This window comes from Physeter macrocephalus, chromosome 12 (assembly GCF_002837175.3).
Source record: "Physeter macrocephalus isolate SW-GA chromosome 12, ASM283717v5, whole genome shotgun sequence".
NCBI lineage: Eukaryota > Metazoa > Chordata > Mammalia > Artiodactyla > Physeteridae > Physeter > Physeter macrocephalus.
Genome location: NC_041225.1, coordinates 43,844,850 through 43,868,604, shown reverse-complemented (window position 1 = coordinate 43,868,604; position 23,755 = coordinate 43,844,850). Strand labels below are relative to the sequence as shown.

General features: G+C 36.0%; 1 protein-coding gene across 1 annotated transcript in view; it reads right to left on the bottom strand.

Moving 5' to 3' along the window:
* Nucleotides 1-23,755, bottom strand: part of NCOA1 (nuclear receptor coactivator 1) — a 269,372-nt gene that overhangs the window by 57,736 nt on the left and 187,881 nt on the right. The window contains exons 10-13 of the mRNA XM_024118606.3: nt 19,018-19,158; nt 11,852-11,999; nt 9,219-10,539; nt 6,199-6,379 (exon numbers count right to left, since the gene is read on the bottom strand). Coding sequence (XP_023974374.1) covers nt 6,199-6,379; nt 9,219-10,539; nt 11,852-11,999; nt 19,018-19,158 — 1,791 coding nt within the window. The remainder of the gene's footprint in view (nt 1-6,198; nt 6,380-9,218; nt 10,540-11,851; nt 12,000-19,017; nt 19,159-23,755) is intronic.

The window sequence follows — 23,755 nt, the reverse complement described above, 5'->3', positions numbered from 1 at the left end:
ATGAAATCACTGAAAAATGATCAACCTAATTCACAATAAAAGAAATACAGATTAAAACTACATTGAGATACTTAAAAAAAACACATCAAATTGGCAAAGATGAGAAAGTGCATAATTCAACTTATTAGAAAGGATGTGTGGAAAGAGGAACATTATCAGTTAGAGTGTAAACTGGCATAAGAAAGGCCATTTGGCAAAATCTGTCTACCCTTTGACCCAGCAATTCTGTTCAGAATTTATATTTCAGATATACTCTCAAATGTGGTCAACTATCTCTACATAAGATTATTCATTATAGTTTTGTACTAGCAAAAGATGCCTACCGATAGCCACAACACACTAAACACAACCTCAGAAACAGGGAACTAAAAATGGAGTTTTTAAGTACTGAAAATGTTTTATGTGAAACATTTATTTCTAGAGTTATGAACACTACTAATGTACTACAGATTAATAAGATTTTAAAAATAATCATCTCAGAATCTGTATGTTCATAGAACATAAAAACAAGCACCTCAGTAGGTCACTCCTTACTTCAGTGATGTTGCCAATGTTCAAATATTTTTGGAATTCTTCTAGGACTGTCTTAACCAGTATACAAGTCCTTCAAGAAAATACTTCTCCTTATAACTACATCTAATTTTGGTTCTGATGTTTTAAAAAGTATTATTCTTTTCAGATCAACAAATTTGGCTCCAGATAACTTCACAAAACTTCAAAAGTCAAATCCACCCTCAAGGGATAGAAATTTAAAGATGGTCAAAAGGACAGAGTAGAGGTTCTGAAGGTACTGCCAAGAAAGCACATTATGTATATTTTGATCAACATCCTCCTAAGTTGTCTCTTGATGTGTTCTTGTAGTACATTTCTAACAAAATTATTTAAGTCACTTGGTCACACTGCATGGTTGTGTGTGTGCATATAAACAATGTGTTTTGAAACCAGGCAGACTGAAATTTAAATCCTGGTTCTGCATATACTAACTGGATAACTTTGGGCAAGTTTTTGTTTGTGTGTGTTTTGTTTTCTTTCTCTGGAACTTAAGACCTTAGTTTCCTCATATGTAAATAGATCTAAGGAAAATTTCTGGTTCAATGTGAAATATATATATATATATTTTTTTTTTTGCGGTACGCGGGCCTCTCACCGCTGTGGCCTCTCCCGTTGCGGAGCACAGGCTCCGGAAGCGGAGGCCCAGCAGCCATGGCTCACGGGCCCAGCCGCTCCGCGGCATGTGGGATCTTCCCAGACCGGGGCATGAACCCGTGTCCCCTGCATCGGCAGGCGGACTCTCAACCACTGTGCCACCAGGGAAGCCCCTCTATATTTTATTTGATGTGTAAAATTATCACTGAAACAAAAGAAATTAAAAGGGGAAACCAAATCTACAGCTGAAGGAGAGGCAAAAGAAGCAGCATGGCAGCTAACCAGAACAATGAAGAATTTCTGAAAAATAAAACAGATGGAAAGATAAAACTGATGGTGAAATTGACCTAAACTAAAAACTTTACATCAGGACAAAGAGGAGATTTTCCAAAAAGGGGTTTTTTCTCAGAAGAACACTAGAACAACTCCAGGTTCAGTGGTCATTCGAGCGTGTAAAGGAACAGGCCATGGGTGATTGCTGGGATAATTAAAGGACAACTGAACAGCTGTCACCAGGCCCTGCTCTGAGTGCAGCTGACTCTGGCGTCTGCCCATGGGATTAAAGTGGTGAGTACATGACTCAGTGTGGGAGTTCTGCCCAGGGAATCTCCCAAAGTGGGTGTGAGGGCTGCCACGAGGGATTTCCCCATCATCAACCCCCACTCCTTCACAACAGACAACTAAGAATCAGGGCCTCTATAATCAGAACCTACATTCACTGCCAGAGCAAAAGGCCTCTCACTTTAGCTAAAGAAACACTCTAGCTAACAAGATGTTTCATTCTAGGTCTTTTTCAGTACATATGGGCAGACAGCCCTGATTTACCAAACATTCAAGAAAAGTCAACAGCAGAAAAGAAAGATAGCAAATTTGACAAAGAAAGAAAGAAACTTTGAAGGAAAAAGGGTTGCTACAGAAAATAGATGAGCCCTAAAGTAATATGCTAAATTTATCATAACACAGATTTAAAAGTCTATCATAGGGCTTCCCCGGTGGCGCAGTGGTTGAGAGTCCACCTGCCGATGCAGGGGACACGGGTTCGTGCCCTGGTCCGGGAAGATCCCACATGCTGTGGAGCAGCTAGGCCTGTGAGCCATGGCTGCTGAGCCTGCGTGTCCAGAGCCTGTGCTCCGCAATGGGAGAGGCCACAACAGTGAGAGGCCTGAGTACCGCAAAAAAAAAAAAAAAAAAAAAAAGTCTATCATATACATAAATGGTAATAGACTTCTATGAAAAAAAATTTCTAAAAACGTGATCGCCACAATTAAAAGAACTCAATAGACTGACTGAAGAGTAGAATGGATATGGTTGAAGATTCAGTTTTGATCCAGAAAAGCTGGCCCAGAGACTCTCTCAGAATACAGTGCAAAGTATTACAGAAAAGATAAGTGACATGGCAGACAGATCCAGAAGTTCTAATAGGTATATCTCAGGTGGTGAAATACTATAATTAAACTGTCTTATGTGAGACCTTTGGGCACAAAGTCTAGACATGGAATCAGCTACTGGATAATGGACTCTGGCTCTAGTGAAAGGTAGTGGTGGGCAGTGTAGATGCTAGAGGGGGCAGAGAATCAGAGGCTGTTCTCTTCCCTTTATAAGCTATCATATTTTTGTCCTCATCTTCATTTTTTCTTTCTTTTTCCTTCTCCAGTCTTTTGTTATCTTTTCCTTTCTCCTGCCCAACTTGTTTCCTTAGCCTTATGCCTCTTGAAACCTTTTTTCTTGTCGGTATGGAAACTTTGTAAACACTGTCTGCAGCTATCACCCTCCCCTCATTTACCTCAATTTCTTCCCCTCCATGCTTCTGGCCTTCAGCAATACTACAGCACAGGGTTTAACAGATTCTGGCCTATTTACAAACTTTTATACTTGGAGCTGTATTCAGGGGAGGAAATCTCAAGAAAGAAAAAAGAGCTATTTGCCTCAAGACAGATTATGAATGAAAAACACTCCACTTTCACAGACTTGTAGAGCTAGAAGACACCTTCTATTTTTATTTTTAATTAATTCATTTATTTATTTATTTTTGGCTGCGTTGGGTCTTGCTGCACACGGCCTTCTCTAGTTGCAGCAAGCAGGGTCTACTCTTTCTAGAGGTGTGCGGGCTTCTCACTGTGATGGCTTCTTGTGTTGCGGAGCACAGGCTCTAGGTGCACGGGCTTCAGCAGTTGTGGCACACAAGCTCAGTAGTTGTGGCTCGTGGGCTCTAGAGCGCAGGCTCAGTAGTTGTGGCACACGGGCTTAGTAGCCCCACGGCATGTGGGATCTTCCCAGACCAGGGCTTGAACCCATGTCCCCTGCATTGGCAGGCGGATTCTTAACCACTGCGCCACCAGGGAAGTCCCCCTTCTATTTTTATTAACTTTAATTTTCATCAAATTAACACATATACATAAATTTAAAAGTCAGGACCAAAAGGCCTATTATGAATAAAAGCAGTTTCCTGTCTTGCCCCTTCCGATCCTTTAATTATTTCCCTTTCAACAGAGGCAACCGTTCACAACTTGTGTAGCTGTTTTCTTTAGCATTTGCCTAATTATTTCTAAAATATCTCCATTTTAGATTTCTGACTCCCCGTCATGATAGATGGGGTTTTAGTTCTCTCACATCACCTCTCTTATTACCTCCTGTGCCCTCAATTCCCTAACAGAGATCACAGTTCTTTATAAAATAAAAAGTTAATATTTAGATTCTTATGACTACACAAATATTACTCACTGCTAAGTCATGTCGTGTACTATGTTCAAACATCCTTTCTTATATCATGATTTCTTTTTTCTGGAGTTAACAATTATCTTATTATTATTTTTAAATTATCTTTTTTTTCATTTTCCTGCTTTTCTAGGAGAATTTTTTGGATGCTTCAACATTTTTGACATAAATCTATCATTAATATTTCCTATAAACTCAAAGAGATAAATTTAATTTCTCCCTTGGAGGCCGCCTTTCCAGAGGACTCAGGCCCCCTGCTCTAATCAACACTGGTTGTTCCCTAATCTTGCTGATTATTCCTGGACTTCCCTTCAGATCCTCTGTTTCCCCTGGACCCTGTTTTTCTTTTTTGGTTTTCTCCCTGTTCGCTGAAGTATATCTTCTAGGACCTGTCAAACAAACAAAAAAAGAGTATGCAAAGGAAGTATACAATGAGTGTATAGACTAAAAAATTTTTGAAAAGATATTTCATCCATGAATAACATGGGAAGAAAAAAGGGACAAAAAGCAAGAAAGAATTTTTGGAAATTAGGTATCCAAAATTTTTTAATTGCAAGAGAAATATTAGAAAATAAAGCTGAGAAAAGCTGTCAGAAAGAACAAAAAGACAAAAAGACATAGAAAGCAGGGAAGAAAAAGTTAAGATCGACCTTGTTTTGTTTGCTCTCTTTCAAGTTACAGACTTCCTTCAAAGTCCTGATTATCTTTGGCTGTGTCTATTCTAAACAGACACAGTGTTCTAAAACACTGACTGGTTAGGCTCAGTGTGAGGCTTGTGTCTGCTGGTAGCCTTCACCGTTGGATGCTTAGATGGTAGCATGACCTTTGCATTCTAGGGATTTCCCCATACATACCAATATCCAGACACCTTCTTTCTGGCCATTTGGTATCTCCTGAGATAACCCCTCCAGTCTCCCACATTGGAAGGGGAAGGATAAGGATGAAACCAATCAATATGCAGACTTTCACTTTATCTCCTCTTAGCCTTACACCTCATTGGTTCCCCAACTGTGCCGGATATCCCAGAGTCTGGAATCTCTATTTCAATCAGAAGACTTCTGAAGTTGTTTCATCTAATTCTTATTTTGCAGATAAAGAGAATGAGACTCAGAAAATTCATGTGCTTAAGGTATTACCGTTAATAAACGGGAAATATGAGTCTTGAACCTAGGCTCCTGCTCTCATCTAGTGTTCTGGTCAGCTGAAAAACTGCTTCCAAAAATGTCAGAGATGACTTGAGATTTTTCTTTCCAGATGTCTGAAAATCTTGGTAAGCTTTTGGGAATTGTGTCATGCCAGCTAAAAGCTGTAGTCAGACTGAAATAAACAAGGCCCACATCTGGTCCCATTAGAAGAGGGACAGGCAAATTTTGAAAGTGAGCTGGTTAGTTTCCTTCACTTTCAAGGTCACACAATGGAATTATCACCACTATTTTTTTCAACTTCAAAATTTGATGGGTGAAAACTATCTTCATGAATTGGAAGTATACTATTCAAAGTGTCTCTTAAGTAGGAGAATGCTAACATGGGCTAGAGGAGTCATGACCTATTTCAACATAGATGTCTCCTAAACAGTGCCCCATGAAAAACTCATTCTGTGGGTAACATGTATTACTTGAGAAAAGGAATTCCATAATCAAGAAAAGTTTGGCAAATGCTGGGTTAAAGAAATCTTTAAATTAAATTTAACTTGTAAGACAGGCTACAAGGATGTATTGTACAACATGGGGAATATAGTCAATATTCTGTAATAATTGTAAATGGACTGTAAACTTTAAAAATTGTTTAAAATTTTGTTTTAAATTAAAAAACAATGAACTGGCACAAAGATAAAGCAAAACAATTTTTAAAATATATAAACTAGTTCACCTAACACAGGACTTCCTAAAACCTTTAATACGCACTGTGGAATTTTAAGAGAGGAATGGTATATATGTCACGTAGCATTTGCCCAGTGTATGTTAGCACAAAATCCTTTTTTTCATAGGGTTAGTGTTCAAGGAATACACTTTGGGAAACATAATCTGATCCAATATTATATTTCTGAAAGTCCTACTATGGAATGTTTTGGGCAAGAACACAAAATTGCTCTCCTTAACATCAACTTCTCACCTTAACATCAATTACAAAAAAGTAGAGGTTATACTATAACTTAAAATAGACATGATGAGTGAAGCTCATATGTCTGAAAGTAACTGTGTATTACTAATAGTGGCATTAATGAAAAGACATTTCACTCTCAACAAACAAAAGGCCTGTGCAATAATGATGAGAGACAAAGCACTAATCCATATTATCATTAAACATTTAAAATGAAGTTCTGTCCCCAACACATACTATTCAGCCTGGAAGTGGGTCTGGCAGTGGTGGTCTGAAGTGCAGCTGGCAGAATCTCCGATTTGATGGCTACAGTGGTGACCGCACCATCCATCCTCTCTGTCTCACATAAGCCTGGCAACTGTGCTGCCTTCTCCAGCGTGGGTAGTAACTGATCAAACTGGTCAAGATCAGCTGTAAACTAAGAACGGAAACCAAAGTTAGAGGAAATATATTCTACACTTTCACCTGAAACAATGTAGAAAACAAGTTGTTCCTTTAAACTATATGAATTGAGTGTGACTATGAGAGAACGAAGCAAGAAGAAATAATTAGAAAGATTGGGGTCTCAATGAAATAACAGGACCTAACAATGGAACAAAATGTGGATGCTTATGATATTAATATACTACAGGATATAAGATAACATACACATAGTGTTTATCTACTATATCTCGGTATAAAATGTATGCACTGGAAAAAGACTGAACTGGAAAGAAATATCGAGAGTACTGTGCTATGACGATAGCATCATGGGTGATTATCTTCTGTCATATTTTTCAAAATTTTATAAAATGGCTTACTTTATGATGGTGCAAAACATACACTGTTTTTTAAAATAATTTTTAAAAGTTTGGGAAAATTTTTAATAAATATTAGCTTGAAAGATCCCAGAAAGGTCACTTCCCACTTAAGGACTTACTAGAATAAGAAACATATCTTCTAGCATAGGTAGGGAGTTCCTACATCTGTCTGTGGCTATGCACAGGAGAAAACTGACCTTTATTTCACAGTATTATTCCACTATGATTACCTTAAAATAATTCATCAACATAAAATGTCTACCTGTTTGGGTTTCATTATTTACTTCAACAAAAATTTCTTTCTAGATTGTGTAACAGAATTACATGTATGTATTTTTAAAGAGTCTGGCTTCGTTACATTTCTGAAGTTTAGACACCTTGTCGCAATTAGCAGTAGATCACTTTGTTTTTGTTGCTGAATAGTATCTCATTGTATGAATATGCTACAATATATTTATCAATTCTACTGTAATGGATTTGGGAGTTTTTCTGGGTTTTGGCTAATACAAGTTAAACTACTATGACTATTTTTGAACATGTCTTTTGTGGCACGTGCAAAAAGTACTAACAATAAAGGAAAAAACTGACAAATTGAACTACGTTAAAATGAAGAACTTCACTCCAACAAAAAGCACCATTAAGAGAAAGAAAAGGCAAGGCACAACATAGAGAAGATATCTGCAAATATATAAACAATAAAGGACTCACCCAAAATGCATAAAAAACTCTTACAGGTCAATAGGAAAAATATAACATATTGGGAAAATGGGCAAAACACTTGAACAGGCTATTTACAAAAGAAGATATCCAAATGACCAATAAATGTTTACCAGGGAAAGGCAAATTAAAACTATGAAATATCACTACACAAGACCCCAGAACAGCTAAAATTTAAAAGATTGACAACAGCAAGTATTAACAAGGACATGGAACAACTAGAAGGAATTCTCACACACTAGGAAAACTGGCATTATCTACTAAAGATGAACACATACATATTTTACGATCTTGCAATTCCACTCCCAGGTATAAACTCAGCAGAAATGCATGTACATGTGCACTAAAACAGATGTGCCAAGATTGTACACAATGGTATTTTCTTATAAAGCTGTTACTTTTAAAGTTAATTTTAAAGCATGAGAGTTTTAACATAGTTATTATTTAAAGCTGTTTTTCAGCTTAGAAACACAGCACTAGTTTAGTTGTACCAAGAGACAGCCTTCTCAAAGAGCACACATGTAAAGAAATAACCCAAATAGTGTTATAGTAAATAGAGACAACACAGAGCACTATGAGTGAAGAGGAAGGCAATGTTTAACTAAGGCTACTGGGGAAGGCTTTACAGAAATGATGTCTGAATTGTTTGTGAAGGATGAGTAGAAGTTCAGCAGACATAGAAAGGAGAGCAAGGCAGAAGATGCTTAGAAGAGACATGGCTTATCCCAGGAATGGCAAGGGCTTCCATGTGCCTAGAATGCAGTATGCCTGAGGGAAGAGAGAGACTTCTGTGAGACGAGGGAAGAAAATAAAGCTGACTCAAGAAACTGTAGGACCTGTACGTACTAAGTGTGAATCTTGTTTCACAATGAAGTCTTATTAATAAACTGCTTTGTGAATACATTTTCAGCTATTTCATGTATGTCTATATTCTGTCTAAATAATGTGCAAGCTCCTAGCAGGGAGGAATCACATTTTTTGTTTCTCTTAAATTCCTTCAGAGTCCACAGCAATTATTCAATAAATGAAGCTGCCTATTACTTTTCACTCCACCCCCTACCCCAGCCTAAACACAGAGGTTCCTGATCCATAACAATTTACGCAAAGGTTTATTTGTATTTACTTCTGTTTCAGGGCATGTTATATACCCTACTACCCGGAATACTCAGAGTCCCTATTCTGATGGGGGTTGTGGATTGAGGGCAGTTAGAATCAGATGAGAAGGAAAAAGACTTTAAAAAATGCTTCAAAGGAAATTAAATAGCAAAGCAAGCCAGACTAGGCAGCTTTTTCCACCTCCTCACATTTCTCTCTCATTTCATTTACATCAGAGGTTCCCAAATGTAGTTACATATCAGAGTTCTCTGGGGAGCATCTTTAAAATACAGGTTTCTAGGTTCTATTCTGAAAGAGTTGGATTTAATAGGTGGGAAGATGGGAGGAGGGGGCAGGGGAGGTATTTTTTTAAACCTCCAAAGATATGAACTCTGCTTTTATAGAAAGAAAGAAACATCTACTTTCTTAGAATGCCACATTAATATTGTCGCCCTCCAAGGTTCCAAAGAGAACTTTTCAGGGCATCCTGTAATTTTTCAACCATCGAAACTAACCTTTCAACATATGCCCAAGGGATAGGCAAAACATAGCTTGAATCCAAATATGGTCTATGGATGGAATAAAATAAATGAAAAGAAAAAAATAACTAGGAATGTTCATTCTGTGAAGCAAGGAATTACCTACCTGGCTCTGTGACTCCAGTTTAATTTCCTCAGGAGCAGGTTTGGTCATTGGGGCTGGATTTGTGTTACAAGGATCCATCTGTTCTTTCTTTTCCACCTTCACCTTTACATCATCCAGGCTCAGGTTTGGAGTGGATCTTAAATCTTTCTCATCTTTATCTAAAAGGTAGCGTAGGAGCTGATGGTCTTTTGATTCTTTTTTCTTTGAAGCATCCAGTTCCAGCTTTATACTGGAGTTCCCTTGTACCTGTCCAGTCACTGCCACAGAAGTAGATGCACTGTCCTTTTTATCAGGCTCCACAGACAAAGTTGTGATATCCGAGGGGCTACCCTCCTGTAAGAGCCGGTGTAGGATTTTGTGCCGCTCTGTCAGTGAGCTATGAGAGGAAGGGCAAGAACCACTTGAAGAGCTAGCAGAGGCAGAGCTGGGAGTGCCTGTGCAGGACAGTACCTCTTTGCAACTTGTGTCTATGTCAGCATGCCGTAACTGCTGCTCTGCAGTTGTTGTCAAAAGCTGCACTAGTTTGTGACTGGTTTGAGAGTATTTATTGTCTCCATCTGAGAGTCTGTCACTGTTATGCAGAAGCCCAGAATCCAGAGGTTTGCCATCATTAGAGCTGTTGTCAGACTGAATCATTTCATTTAAAATGGATGCGATCTCTTTATTATCTTTGGATTCAGCTTTTGCTGGCTGTATATTTAATCTGTTAGGTGAATTCTGTGAGCTCATCTGCCTGAGAACTGGAGAACTGGCAGAGAAGCCAACAGAGTTATTGGGTCCTTCATTCATACTCTGTAAAGGTGTTACTGGGATGTTTGAATAAGATCGGTTACTATTATTACAGGCAGTACTTGTCATGCTAACGGGGGAGCTTAATGTCGGAATATTAGGAGGAAATGAATTGTTTGGCATCCTGGGCCTTGTTGCCAATCCAGAACTAACTTGTCTCCTTGGAGACATGAACTGTGCAAGGGATATTCCCGTACCTTCCATAGGAGAATTACTGAGGTTTAAAGAGGGATTAGTGCTCTGGGAACTGGCCTGTCCCTGGTTTAAGGCAACACTGGCTACAATCTGATTTCCAGGTGAGCATCCAAAACTCCCTTGGCTGTTGCTAGAATTACTATGACTGCTGCTATGAAGGTCTGAGCTCTGTTGGCGGTTTACTCTGGTGGATACCACGTTGTTGTTGGATGGTGGCAATGTAGCTGAACGGGCCGCACCGTGAGCTGGAGAGATACTAGGATTGACGGAAGGGTTTACCCGGGGAATTGACATTCCAGGATTAGTGTCATCTTGAGGAGAAAGACCACTGTGTTCCCTAGAGGAGGAAAAGACATTCAAAGATCTTCACTGTTTTCCATTATAATATTTTTATGATGCATATTATAAAACAAGACCATTAATCTCACTAATGTAGCAAACTATCAAGTAAAAAGCTTCTGTATCACTTTAAACTAAGAAAAGCAGTGGACTGTTAGTACTACTGTGAAATATTAGCATCACTTAATAGGCAATAGTGCTTAAGACCCTGTAAATATGATAATGGTTTCAGTTAAATGGGAGAGAAACCTTTCTTGGCCTTGGAAAAAAATCCAATATATGTACTTTTAAACTTTTCAAAATTTCATATAAATAATTAACACTACATAAGACTTTTAGTTAAAAGAGAAACTTTCCACACCTATCTGGTTACAAAGTATTTATTTATGACTCCCTTGTTACAGCTTTTAAGTATTTCAACTCCAAAGAGGAAGACTGGGTAAGGAAAATACTGTGTCACTGATGTAAAAATTAAAAAGGGTGACATGCAGACATAGCAGATGTTCTGAAAGAGAAATCACAATGTGAAAAAAAGAACTGTGCTAATTCCACTCACAAGCATAAATTAAACTAAAATTAGAAAATGCAGAATACTGAATTCAGATTTTCATCAAGTTCTTTACTCAAATCCATAATTACGACAACAGATTTGTGACTGGTATTACCATGTTCCCATAAGCAAATATATCAGATGAGAGAAAGATGAAGTGAGGGAAAATGTCTTTGCTTTTGTTTAATGCTAAATTTTAAATAGTTGTAAATGTAGGATTTTGAATAATTCATAGGATAAAAGAATGGTTTCATGAATTTACCATATATAATAGTGCAAAACATATTTTGAGAGGAGAACAAATTAGAGGCAATGACATTCAAAAAATCTCAAGTGGATAGTTTAATAATTTGTAGTTTGATAAACTGTCAGCTTGAACTCAGGAGCCACTGAGTTTTGCCCTAATGAAAATAAAGCACTTTTAAAATTAAAAAATAACAATACTAATAAACTCAAATCTTTTATAAGACCGTAAGTTCACATATGGAAAGGTGGAAATTCTTAGCCACGTTTTTGGTTTTTAACCCTTAAGCATATATTCAGCCACACCTTTCCTGTCTCCCTTTTTAAACAACAAAGCTATTGTTAGGCGACAGAACTATAAAACTCAGTATGGATATATTAACTATATACTCATCATGCTAGTTTAATGCCTAATTTAAAATTTGTTTTCTCGCCATCAAGAATATAAAACTTTTTTCTCTAAGAAGAGATATGTGAACTGACTTATTTCATATGAAGCTCTCCAAATAAGTAGTACCTGTCGATGATATGAATTCCCATGATGAAAGGTTGCATGTCTGGACTTTGAGGGTAGCAAAGTTTACACTTGGTGTGGGCGCTAAGCATTGTCCCATCATTCAATATGAATCTATAGGATGGGCTGGAGGCAGTGCCACGAGTCATCACTGTTTCAAACAAAAGAGAAACCTAGTTAAAATTCTGACACTTATACTTTGGGCAAAGGAGAGTTACCAAGCCTTATTTCTACCTAGAACTTCATTTAAATTCCCTTCCACCTGCTGCCTGCTCAGACTCAAAATACAGTCAGATAAAGCAGATATCTGAGGGGGAAAAATGATTCTGGGTGAAATATACAATCTGATGACAAGTTTTAATTTAGTCCTACTTGAATGGGTGCCTCCTCACAGAAGTTATGATTATGAAGAAACCACAAACCACAAAAAAATCAACCTTAATCTTTCCCTATAATGGGGCAGCTCCTTAAATTTATTAAGTGTTCATTAAAAATACCAAGAAGTAATTTTCTCCCCTCTCATTCTCAGTATTATCTCTAACAAGCTCTCCCCCCACCTTTGGCTGGCTGATTTTTAAAAACAGCTTTATTGAGGTATCATTAATATACTATAAAATTCATCCTCTAAGTTTTGATTAGTTTGCAGAGCTCTTTAACTGAAATTCAAATTTAATTTTTCACTCAGGAATGTGAATTGATAAGGTCCCCACTTGTCAAATTATTATAGTCATATACATTATTTTTGATGTTTGAATTTAGTTTAGTAAGCAAATTAAGATAAAGCCACTGATTACTAATATAAAATAAAAACTAGGTTAAGGCAGTCAAATCACTGTATAAACAACACGATTTACTTTTGTCTTAAAGCTTTATTAACAACAGATAAAATTCTAACTCTACTGGTAAATATTTATGAAATATGTAAAGGCTCTACCAGACTACTAAGTAAGAAAATGTCATTGATATTTCAGTAATAGAATTCTTTTTTAAGAAAGATTTAATAGGTAGACTCAGCTATACCAAGGTTAAAAATCATATCCACTAGGGCTTCCCTGGTGGCTCAGTGGTTGAGAGTCCACCTGCCGATGCAGGGGACACGGGTTTGTGCCCCGGTCTGGGAAGATCCCACATGCCGCAGAGCAGCTAGGCCCGTGAGCCATGGCCGCTGAGCCTGGGCGTCTGGAGCCTGTGCTCCGCAACGGGAGAGGCCACAACAGTGAGAAGCCCGCGTACCACAAAAAAAAAAAAAAAAAAAAATCATATCCACTGAAATACAAGGGTTACTACCACAAATGACTATTATAATTTAGCCTGTAATAAATGTTAGTCCTATTTTTCAAAGACATTTCAGAAAGGGCTTCAGTCACACTTTAAACACATATGAGAAAGACAAAATGACCAACTGATAAATAATTTTTGAAGCTACATATTACTTTAAGTAAAGAGAAGGCAGGCTCTACTTTATTGCCATGGGTATACCATATAAACTGAAGAGGGCATAATCTGCTGTAAATCTATGCCATACATAAATCTCCCAAAGTACCAAAACCAGGATATCCAGTTAATTTCAAGGATTCCTTACCCATCTGGTAATTTCAGCCAAATCACTGGCACATTTACCAAATATAACACATGGAGAAATTTAGTATCAGTGAAATAATAAATGATGAAAAAGTCTTTAATGAAAACCGATAATTTCTGTGTAAGGATATAAGTTAAACGTTTGCTCTGACAAAACCTTAAAAAATATTAACAATTCCTAACTGTTAATATCTTCTGATAATATATTTTAGAAAACACAACTATAACAAAAAAGTGGCACTTTAAGATAAATTATTAACCTGGGATAATGAGAAAGCTACAGATATATAAATGGCCAGATAAGACACAGAATATATTTCACGTTATTTTGCTTATGCCATTTTGTCTATTTTTTCAGCACACTTTATTGTGCTTTAGGATCATTCTGCTGGAGAACATTCTCTGGCTCTTCACCACTGAGCTGACTGTCCAATATGGTAGTCATCAGCCACTTTCATAATGTGGCAAATTAAATTTAAAATTAAAAGAAATTTAAAATTCAGTGCCTTAGTCTCACTAGCCACATTTGAAGTACTCAATAGCTGCATGTGGCTAGTGGCTACCATATTGGACAGTACAGCTCCATACAATCTGATTTCATTTTGCATTTCCAATGTTATTTTTCATTGTTTCATAAACATTTCTTCTATATCTCTTTGAATAGGAGGTAGAAAACCTTTCATACACTTATTTTTCTTCTTCAGGTAGAATAAACATAAGGGCTAGTACTGTGTCCCATTCTTATTTTCCACTCTCCATTGAAATTGTACGATGCTTTTAAAGTGAGAAAGAACTAGAAACTCTGGCTAACATGGGAATATTAAGATACTGTGGATTACAGAACCATCAATAGTCCTTTGGTAATTATGATGCCTTAACTTGGAGGACTACATCTAAATTAGTGAAAATTCCAAAATTGGGGAATCCCTTCTAACTTAATACAGGAAATTATTACACTTTAAGTTTTGAAGTTAGATTATTTATTTTCGATAATAAGGTGTGGAATAAGACTCAGCACAAGGAAGGCAGTACAGGTCAATGAAAAGAATAAAAGCCTACGAATCAGATTTAGGTTTGAACTCTGACTTTGTCATTTACAAGTTTAGGACTTAATAACGCAAATTAACCTTTGCCCATTGTCACTAAAATGGAGCCAGTTTATTGTGAGATAATATCTAGCATGGAACCTGGTACATAGCAGGTACTGAATGAATATTTCCTGAATAAATATCAAAGAAAAAACAAACTACAAATAAGCAGCTTCCAAAGTACCTATGTCCTGAGTCATACTCACTCACATTCAGCCAATCCCAAGATACCATTTATACTAATAGCTTCAACCCTACATAACAATCTAATATTCTGAATTAAGACATGAGTATGGGAGCCATAATTCTTTACAGAACTGGCTGGTTAAATGTCTGTTTTACACACCAAATTTTCCCCATAAGAAAGATCTGTGCCTGAACAAAACTATTTGGAATTTCATTTGATCACAGGTCCTGACCTTGTTTTCTGATTTAGTTTTACCAGGTTTTGTTTCCTGATTTAGTTTGGCCAGGTTTTGATCTCTGACTCCTGTGTCCATTTCTAAAATTTTTAGAACACTTAGTGAGGAGGGATGTTATTGATGTGGTATTACTGCCACCCCAGAAACTCTTCAAAGAACCTTTAAAATGGCAATCGTTTTTGCTTTTGTCCCCCCAGAGTAGGCCTCAACAAAGCCAGGAAACAGAGCAAAGGAAACTGTTTTCTCTGGTCATAGCAGCTATAGAAGTAGAGCTATTTGGGCTTTTGACTCCACCTAATTTGGTGCTGAGATAACCTCAACAAGCATGCCTTACTGATGTTAACCAACTGGGCAGGTTTAAAACATATGGCAGGGTACTACAGATCAATGCTGTTAAGAGATTTCTCTTTCTTTTTGATATTTCCCTAGATATTTGCAGAAAAAATGCAATTTAAAAATTGTTACTAAGATAAAGAAAAAAAAAATTACCCCTAGATGCTCTAAGATTTTCAGTCACTAATGTGTAAACTCTATTCAGTATACCGAAATGTCTAAAAAAGGAAAATAAACTCATATTTTAAATATTTTTAATAAAGTTAGACAAAAAAAGATTTTCAGTTAACTCTGTTATACAGAACATGGACATTCTGGTTAATCATTCATATGGGAACTTACGTTTTATAGCAACACTTCCAAACTTATTGATACTACAAACTCCTTCCAACTGTCTCATGATTTTTTAATGAAAATAACTTTATTTTGTGATTATAAAGTTAATAGAGAAATGAACAAAGAGTAAGTAAAGATAAACTTGTATAATCCCATCACTCAGAGATAACCACTGTTAACATTTTGTTAGCCTTCTAATATTGGATAAATAGATATACAAGAATGAGAACTTACTGTATATGCCATGCTTTCTTAGCCTACTTTTTAATGTAACAATGTATCATGGACATCTTTCAAAGAGAAGAAATGATCCATTACATTATATTACATTATTGATAATAGGTAAATAGAACTTTCATAAAACTTTTCTAGGCTATCTAGCCCAACATTTCCCATGACTACTACTCTCCTTAAGTGCTAATAGATGTGCTACAGGAAAAAGTATTCTGAGGAAAAATAAGTCTGGGTAACAAAGTCAAACATGAACCTTTATTGTAGAACTTCCCAGAAACTTAAATACCTTAAATATGTCTTATGAATCCCCAAAAGTCAGAGACTGAAATATTTTCCATATTTAATTCAGCATGAAACATCATTTCCTAGTTATAGCTATTAATATCTTGTGGAACCTATGTTTATGTTTTCCAAACTTTTCTGTAATAAAACATCTTAGACTATAGACTCTGGTTCAGTAGTGTGGGTGGAGTCCAGAAATCTGGTTTAACAACTGCCCCAAATGAATCTTATCAGGGACCTTAGGGAAGCATTTAACCTAGACTTTTCTCTAAATGATTCTGAATTGAAAAGAACTTAGGAAGCTTTTCTAAACTATATATATACCTTTATGAACTTCCTCCCAGTTTAAAAAGTTCCTCAGGTGGTCCTGATACCCATTTTCCCCCCAGTCTCAATGGAGAACAACTGCTTTAATCTAGTTCATCCTGAATGCTCCCACAATATTCTTTGGCTGAAATGTGTTTTCAAATTTGATTCTGAAAAATAAAATGGTCAACACCCTTTAAAAGCAATCCATGAGCTGTCTGTTAAAAGCAGCTGAAAAACTAAGCTAAGAACTTAAATCTTTTTTTTTTCACACAAATACTAACGTTTAATCTTGTTTTCAAAGTCCAAGAATGAAAACTTGCATTTAAACACTGAGCAAGCCACATATTTAAGTAATATTTCTTAAAAAGTAAGAACTTAAATTTTTAATGCATATTAGGATTTTATACCAGCTGCTGCCTTCAAAAGGTAAGTTAAAGGCAGGAAAAAAGACAGATGGAGGACAAATTTTCTTGCCTAAATATCAATTACTGTAGAGGTTTTACATTTTAAAAGTTTTACACAAAATCGAGGATATAGTGGCATAATTTGTTTCATTCTTTCACACTGTCCCTAAGTGCAGAGGCAGCAAGGAAACTGCAAATGCTATTTACATCTCTCTCCATTCTTGATAGACCAGTGGTTCTCAAACTTGATGTTGAATATAACTTGACTGCTGAATATCACATATAAGAAAAAGATGTGCTCGATTCATGAACGCTGTTTGCCAAGTTGTCCAGAATCTCCAAAACACTAGAATCAGTCATGTGAATTCTGGGCAATTTAATTCTGAGAAAAAAGTTATTTCTATTGAGGAATTTTTTTTTCTAAAAAAAAGTACAAGAAAAGGACATTAAGACATGAGTAATGGAGAAGAGGTGTTGAATTATATTTCTTTACATTTCTCTCTAAATTGTTTCACTTCATATGTTAATGATAGGTTAGTTACTTATTATACTTTAATCAATCTATTTTATAGAGAATTCCAATGGTTTAGAAACACATACTTTAAACCACGGCTCAATCACATCTATGGGCAGCCTAGGCATTTGGACAATGAGACAATAATCTAGACCTGCTTTGCCTTGGCCAAAATGTATATAAATTATAGGCAAATAAAATTGAAAGTCTTTTAAGGAAAGCCTTGGAAGGTTCAACTTATAAAGCTAAGGCAAAAATCAAAGAGAAGAATATCATATACTGCAGCATTTTAGGAAATGAGTGAAGACAGTGCTCTGAGTCTCCCACTTATGCAAAAGTCAAGTGCTATTGCTGGTAGAGAGAGTCACAAAGTTTGCAACCAGCGGATGGCATTAACTGCTTTCTGTAATGGTTTCCAAGCCTGACTGCACTTCAGGATTGCCTGGGGAACTTCTTGGTCATATCCACTGAAATACCATCTTTGGGGATGGTGACAGTCTAGTAAGAGGCCAAATGAAGAACCATTAGTCTGTAGGAAGCTGTCCCAGAAGTAAACAGACTAGTGAGATTCATACAGATGGCTTCCTGAAAAAAAAAAATCAAGTTGCTTCCTTCACATACCATTAGGAAGCAGCTGACCTAAAATGGAATGAATGGAAAATCATCTGTAAACTTAAGAAACCTAATGGGAAAATGTTAAAATTAAGAAAGGTGATGGAATAATGAAAAATATTTTTTAAATTGTTTTTCAGGAATAGCCATACAAAGAGTCTCTTTCCAGACAAGCTATTTACTTAGAGATTATAGAATAAATTACACTGGGAAAGGTGTATTAGGCTACCATAATTACATGACAATATTTTAAAATATATCAAAACCCCTTATCTCTGAATCTTTACAAACTTTCTGGCCTTCACTCTCAGTTAATTTTCCCTATCTTTCCTATAATACTGTTAAGTTCCTTAAGGGCAGGGAATATACTTGTTTCATATTCCCATAGTACTTACTATGACACAGCAGTTGTTCAATTATTAATTAACAATTTCATATGACACATTTTTAACTTGAAACTTCAACCTGAGTCAGGTACTGTCACAGTCATGAAGTAAACATGCATGATATAGATCTGTATTATCTAGAAGCCCTCTGACATGCCTGTTCTGCTGGGAGTGATCGTCAAAGCCAGACAAAAATATCACTTCCTCTCTAAAGCCATCCCTGATTCTCCAAGTCAGAATTAATTTTTTTCTTCTTTGGTTATACCTCTTTTATAGCCGAGGCCACACTGATCTTTAAAATTGTCATATATCCTCCTAACAGATTTTGAGCTCCTGGAGGGCAAAACCCTGCTTTTTCATCACTGTATCCCTGGCACCTTACATAGTGTTCTATGTATGTGAGGAACTTGATACGTGTCTGCTGAATGAATGAATGAATGAATGAGTGAGTGACCACCACATGAAATCCTGTTCTTTAAAATGTGCATCCCAAAATTCAGGATCCACTCATGAATTACTTTGCTTACCCACTTCTTCCTTCCTAAAACTGATTATTGCAAAAACTGTAATTTGGAGAAAATACTTATCAAGCCATAAATTCTATATAAATTATTCAATATTAATAAAGAGCAAGGTTAATGAAAATAGCTGAGAGAGAAAAACCTTACCTTCCTGAAATAGTTGTCTGGCATAAGATGGCTCTCTGCCTTGAGGTTGGAAAAAAGCATAAATGCACTTCCTCACTAAATCTTCCCAGCCAGTTCTGCCAGCAGCTCTCAGGGAACTCGTATCAATAGAGATGATTTTACCTATACAAAGAATGAAAGTTTACATTTATGATAGCCTCCTGATACAAGTCATTGATGTTTCAAAACTAACAACTGCATCTATAAAATATTCTGCTACCTCTCAAATGTTTAATGGACAAAAGCACTATTAATTTTTATAACATACGGTAACGGAATATATCAGTGACATGATAATACAAAATTGTTTTTGCCTTGGAGTGCGTTATATTATATCTTAAAATTCAATACCAATCAAGTAGTAAAGTCATATCATAAAGATCTGAAGCTGAAGAGACTGATGTAGGTCAAACTCCTCTGGCTTGCTCTTTGGATCCTGCTCTCTACATATACTAATGATTGGATCACTTATTGGGGATGGGAGGCAGAGATGAAATATATTATTTTGGTTTAAATTAATTTCCAATAATTAAGTGAAGAAGAGAATATGAGAAAGCAAGGAAGCCTTTCCTTTCCTACCTCCTCTTGGGCTATAGACAATATTGCATTTAAGAATGAAGACTGAAGGCAAAAAAAGGACAATCAGAAAAAGATAAGTGAGAACATTAAGATCTGCTAGGCATTCTGCAAACAGAACATACGCTTTATAAAATTTAGTGGTGATTTGACATTGTTATCACATTTGAACAAGTTTCCTAAATGACTATGGAATAATTCAGGCAAATTATTTCTTAATCAGGAGCCAATTGATCCAGTTTGTGATTATTCAGATCTGTTTTATTTTATTTTTTATGCAATCTTATATTCACACAAAGTAGTATTGGTAAGATAGATATATATATGTATGTATATATATATCTATATAAATTAAGAATTAGATTAATAAGATGAAAACTTACAAAGCCCCATCCAACTTCAAAACTTGAACATTACCAATATCATCAATATTGGTAACACCAATATCACCAATATCATCAATATTATTCAATTATGTGTGTACTCCTCACTTGTTACATCCCTCTGTCTTTATATTCTCCTGTCTATCTAGATTGCTCCCAGTTTTTCATCATTACAATCAATACTGCTATGAATATCTTTCACATTTTCCATAGTGCATGTGTGTAAAAGTTTCTCTAGAGTACATATGTAGGAATAGAACTGTTGAGTCACAGGTTATGTGAATGTTCAACTTTATAATATTGAACTGTTTTCCAGAAACTTATATAAGAGTTACTGTTAATCCAACATCCATTCCATCACTTGGTACTGCTGGGCTTCTTTATTTTTTACAATTAGTAGTTGAAAAATGGTATGGTTTAATTTTGTATTTCCCTGATTAATGAGGTTGAATATTTTTCATGTTTATTCACCACTCAAGTTTCCTCTTCTGTGAATGCCTGGTTGTCTTTTCCTCATCTTCCGTTTTTTCATACAATCAACTCAAATCTATTGTACTGTCTATGCCTCTTCATTTTAACTAATCCTTTCTTTATATATTTCTCTTGGCTTGTTTAGAAATAAAGTATTTATTAGACCTCTTTAACGTAGGGTCTTGAATCTAATATAACCAAGTATGTCTGATCAGGTTGTAACCCAAGTCTTGGCATAAATGTAGAAAGAAAATAAATTAAAACTTAAATGAGGTAATTTTTGTTATTTTAGAACAGTTTGGGGAAAGCCTGATGAACACTGTGATTGAAACTACAGGTAATTTCGGATTTTCTAAGAGTTTTAATCATTCAATCTTTGTCTCATCACATAAGAGACTAAGAGTTCGTTATAGCAGAGAATCCACTGTTATATAATCTTCAAATGCAATAATACTCCTCATATGCAGTCACTAAGCGAGGCATGTGTGTTTGTGTTTATGTGTTCAAGGTCAGTGTTAACCCACATGAGAGCAAGGACGTCTGTAATTGTGGGACTGGAAGGGAGAAAGTGATTAAATTATCAGTAATGGTAACAAATGATCAGTAATGCACTGAGTATCTTGGGAGAGAATCATAAATAGGTTGATTTAGAATACTTCTTGCTAGAGGAAAGTTTAACCAACCAACCAAACAAATAAACCACTGTTCCACATTTCCTGGTAGAAAACTTTTTTTTAAGGGACATGAACCACTCCATGTAGAGTTGAAAGCACTACTAAAACTTAAGGAATTAAATATCGAATACTTATTATAGCTAGTTTATTATTTTTTATCTAAATCAACTCTATGATATGATGCTAATTTTACAATTTAAGAATACTTCAGGGAAGCAGCCACATAGCAGCGGGAGATCAGCTCGGTGCTTTGTGACCACATAGAGGGGTGGGGTAGGGAGGGTGGGAGGGAGGGAGATGCAAGAGGGAAGAGATATGGGGACATATGTACATGTATAACTGATTCGCTTCGTTATAAAGCAGAAACTAACACACCATTGTAAAGGAATTATACTCTAATAAAGATGTTTAAAAAAAAAAGAATACTTCATATTTTTCTGGCATCTTTATATTTTCTTTATATTTTCTCTGGTATCTTTTGTGTAAGAAGTGTGTGCAGTACAGTGATGCCCTTTAAATAGTGCGTCGGTGGAAGGCAATGCAATATACAGAAAGAGTTCTATATTAGGGCCTAAAGATGTCTGCCCTCAGCAATTAGCTGCCTGGTTTTAGAAAAGTCACCATTCCCTCATTTGTAAAATGGACAGGCTAGATTCTGTAATCTCTGAGGTTCCCTCTAGATTTATAATTACTTTATGATCCAGAGCTTAATTTTTTAATTTTTATAAATTTATTCTAAAATCAAGTATACCTAAGATTTTAATGCTGGGTCCTTGGTCAGAAACAAAACTACCAGTTATAACACTGTTCCTATGGAAAAATACAGTGTTCTTTAAAACAATCTAATTTAGGATTCAATTTATAGAAATGCAATATGAGGAAAAGCTGAAATATACTGTTCCTAAATTATCCTCATAATTTTTAGGCCTCCCTTGTATCCCACATTTATTCTGTGGCCTAACCATCACCCCTTTCCAACAGGCTTTTATTCTGCTATCTCCCAAACCCTTGTTTGGTTTTACTGACACAAAAGACCAGCTATATTTTTTAATAGACCCTATTTTTCCTTCATGCAATAATATTTTGGATTTTCAATAAGGGTTTATTAAATTTTGCCGGTGTTGTTCATCGGTGGAAAGTGGAAAGGAACGTGTACATGGTAGACTCAAAAAGTGAATGAATAAAGGTATGGGAATCGATCATTACTACCCTTAGATGCTGTAATTGTTGCTGTAAGGGTAGTAATTGATCATTACTGTAATAGATGCTGTAAGGGTAGTAACTGATCATTACTACCCTTAGATATCAAGCTCCTAGACATTCTCTTTGTTATATTCTATTGGGTTGGCCAAAAAGTGCGTTCAAGTTTTTCTGTAAGATGTAACGGAAAACCTGAACAAACTTTTTGGCCAAACCAATATTTTCTGCCCTAATTTATCCCCACCTACTCTTTAGTAAGAGCAGTTGGGAGTTTATGTTTAAGAACACAAGAATAAAGCACACAATACAGGAATATTAGATTTCTGGGACTAAAAAATTAATAAATACTGTAACAGGATCTTGTAAACAATGGTAAAGTGAAAAAGTACATTAAAACTAAACTTTCACAAAGAATAAAATTTAGTAGAAATGATTTTTAAAATCTTGGTCTGCTAAAAAATCTATCTGTAGTATCTATCTCTATTTGAAGACTAGAGCGGTAAGTAATACATATACAATTCTGATTGATGTAAAAGTATGAAAACCTAACATGACAAAGTGAAGATAAGATTAAACAATATAGGGGAATTCCCTGGTGGTCCAGTGGTTAAGGCTCTGCACTTCCACCGCAGGGGGCATGGGTTTGATCCCTGGTCAGGGAACTGAGATCCTGTATGCCGCGTGGTGCAGCCAAAAAATTTTAAAAATTAAAGAAATTTTAAAAATTAACAAAAAAGATTAAACAGTATATGAGAAATACTTTATAAATTATAAAGAACAGTAAAAATTTGTTTTTGCTGAAAATGAAATCTGAAGTAGGCCTTTAAAAAGAAGGGCTTATTTTCAGGTACGCTCACTATTACTCACTTTGTGGCTCTACTGCCCTTCTTCCAGTTGTAACATACTACTTTGTCTTAGGGCTTTTTGCAGCTCTGTCTCCTCAGTCAGGAGCACCCATTCTGCACCATGCTCCATGCCCAATGCACCCTTCCAACACCCACACTTTGCACAGCTGGCACAGCCTCATCCTTTGGGGTCTAGGGGCGCGATATCAGCTCAACAGGCCTTCTGTTAACCAGCTAATTTTAAAATAGGACCTCCCTGTTAGCTTCCCTTATACCATTTCACACCTTTTCCATCAAAAAAGTACAAATCTGTAATTATATCATTGCTTTTTGCTCAATCAGGTACACCCTGAGCAATCACACATAGTGACAGCCACTTCTAGGAATTCAATCAGTATGTGCTGAATAAATTTAAAGACAAAGAATAAAGGAAAAAAGAAATAGCCAGGTACATTTATGCACAATATTAAAACCACTTCTTTGCATCTGTTTATAAATAAGTACATTAATATCTACATTGCCAAATTTCTTTCCATAGATTATGAAAAATAATTTATAATCAGACTATAGA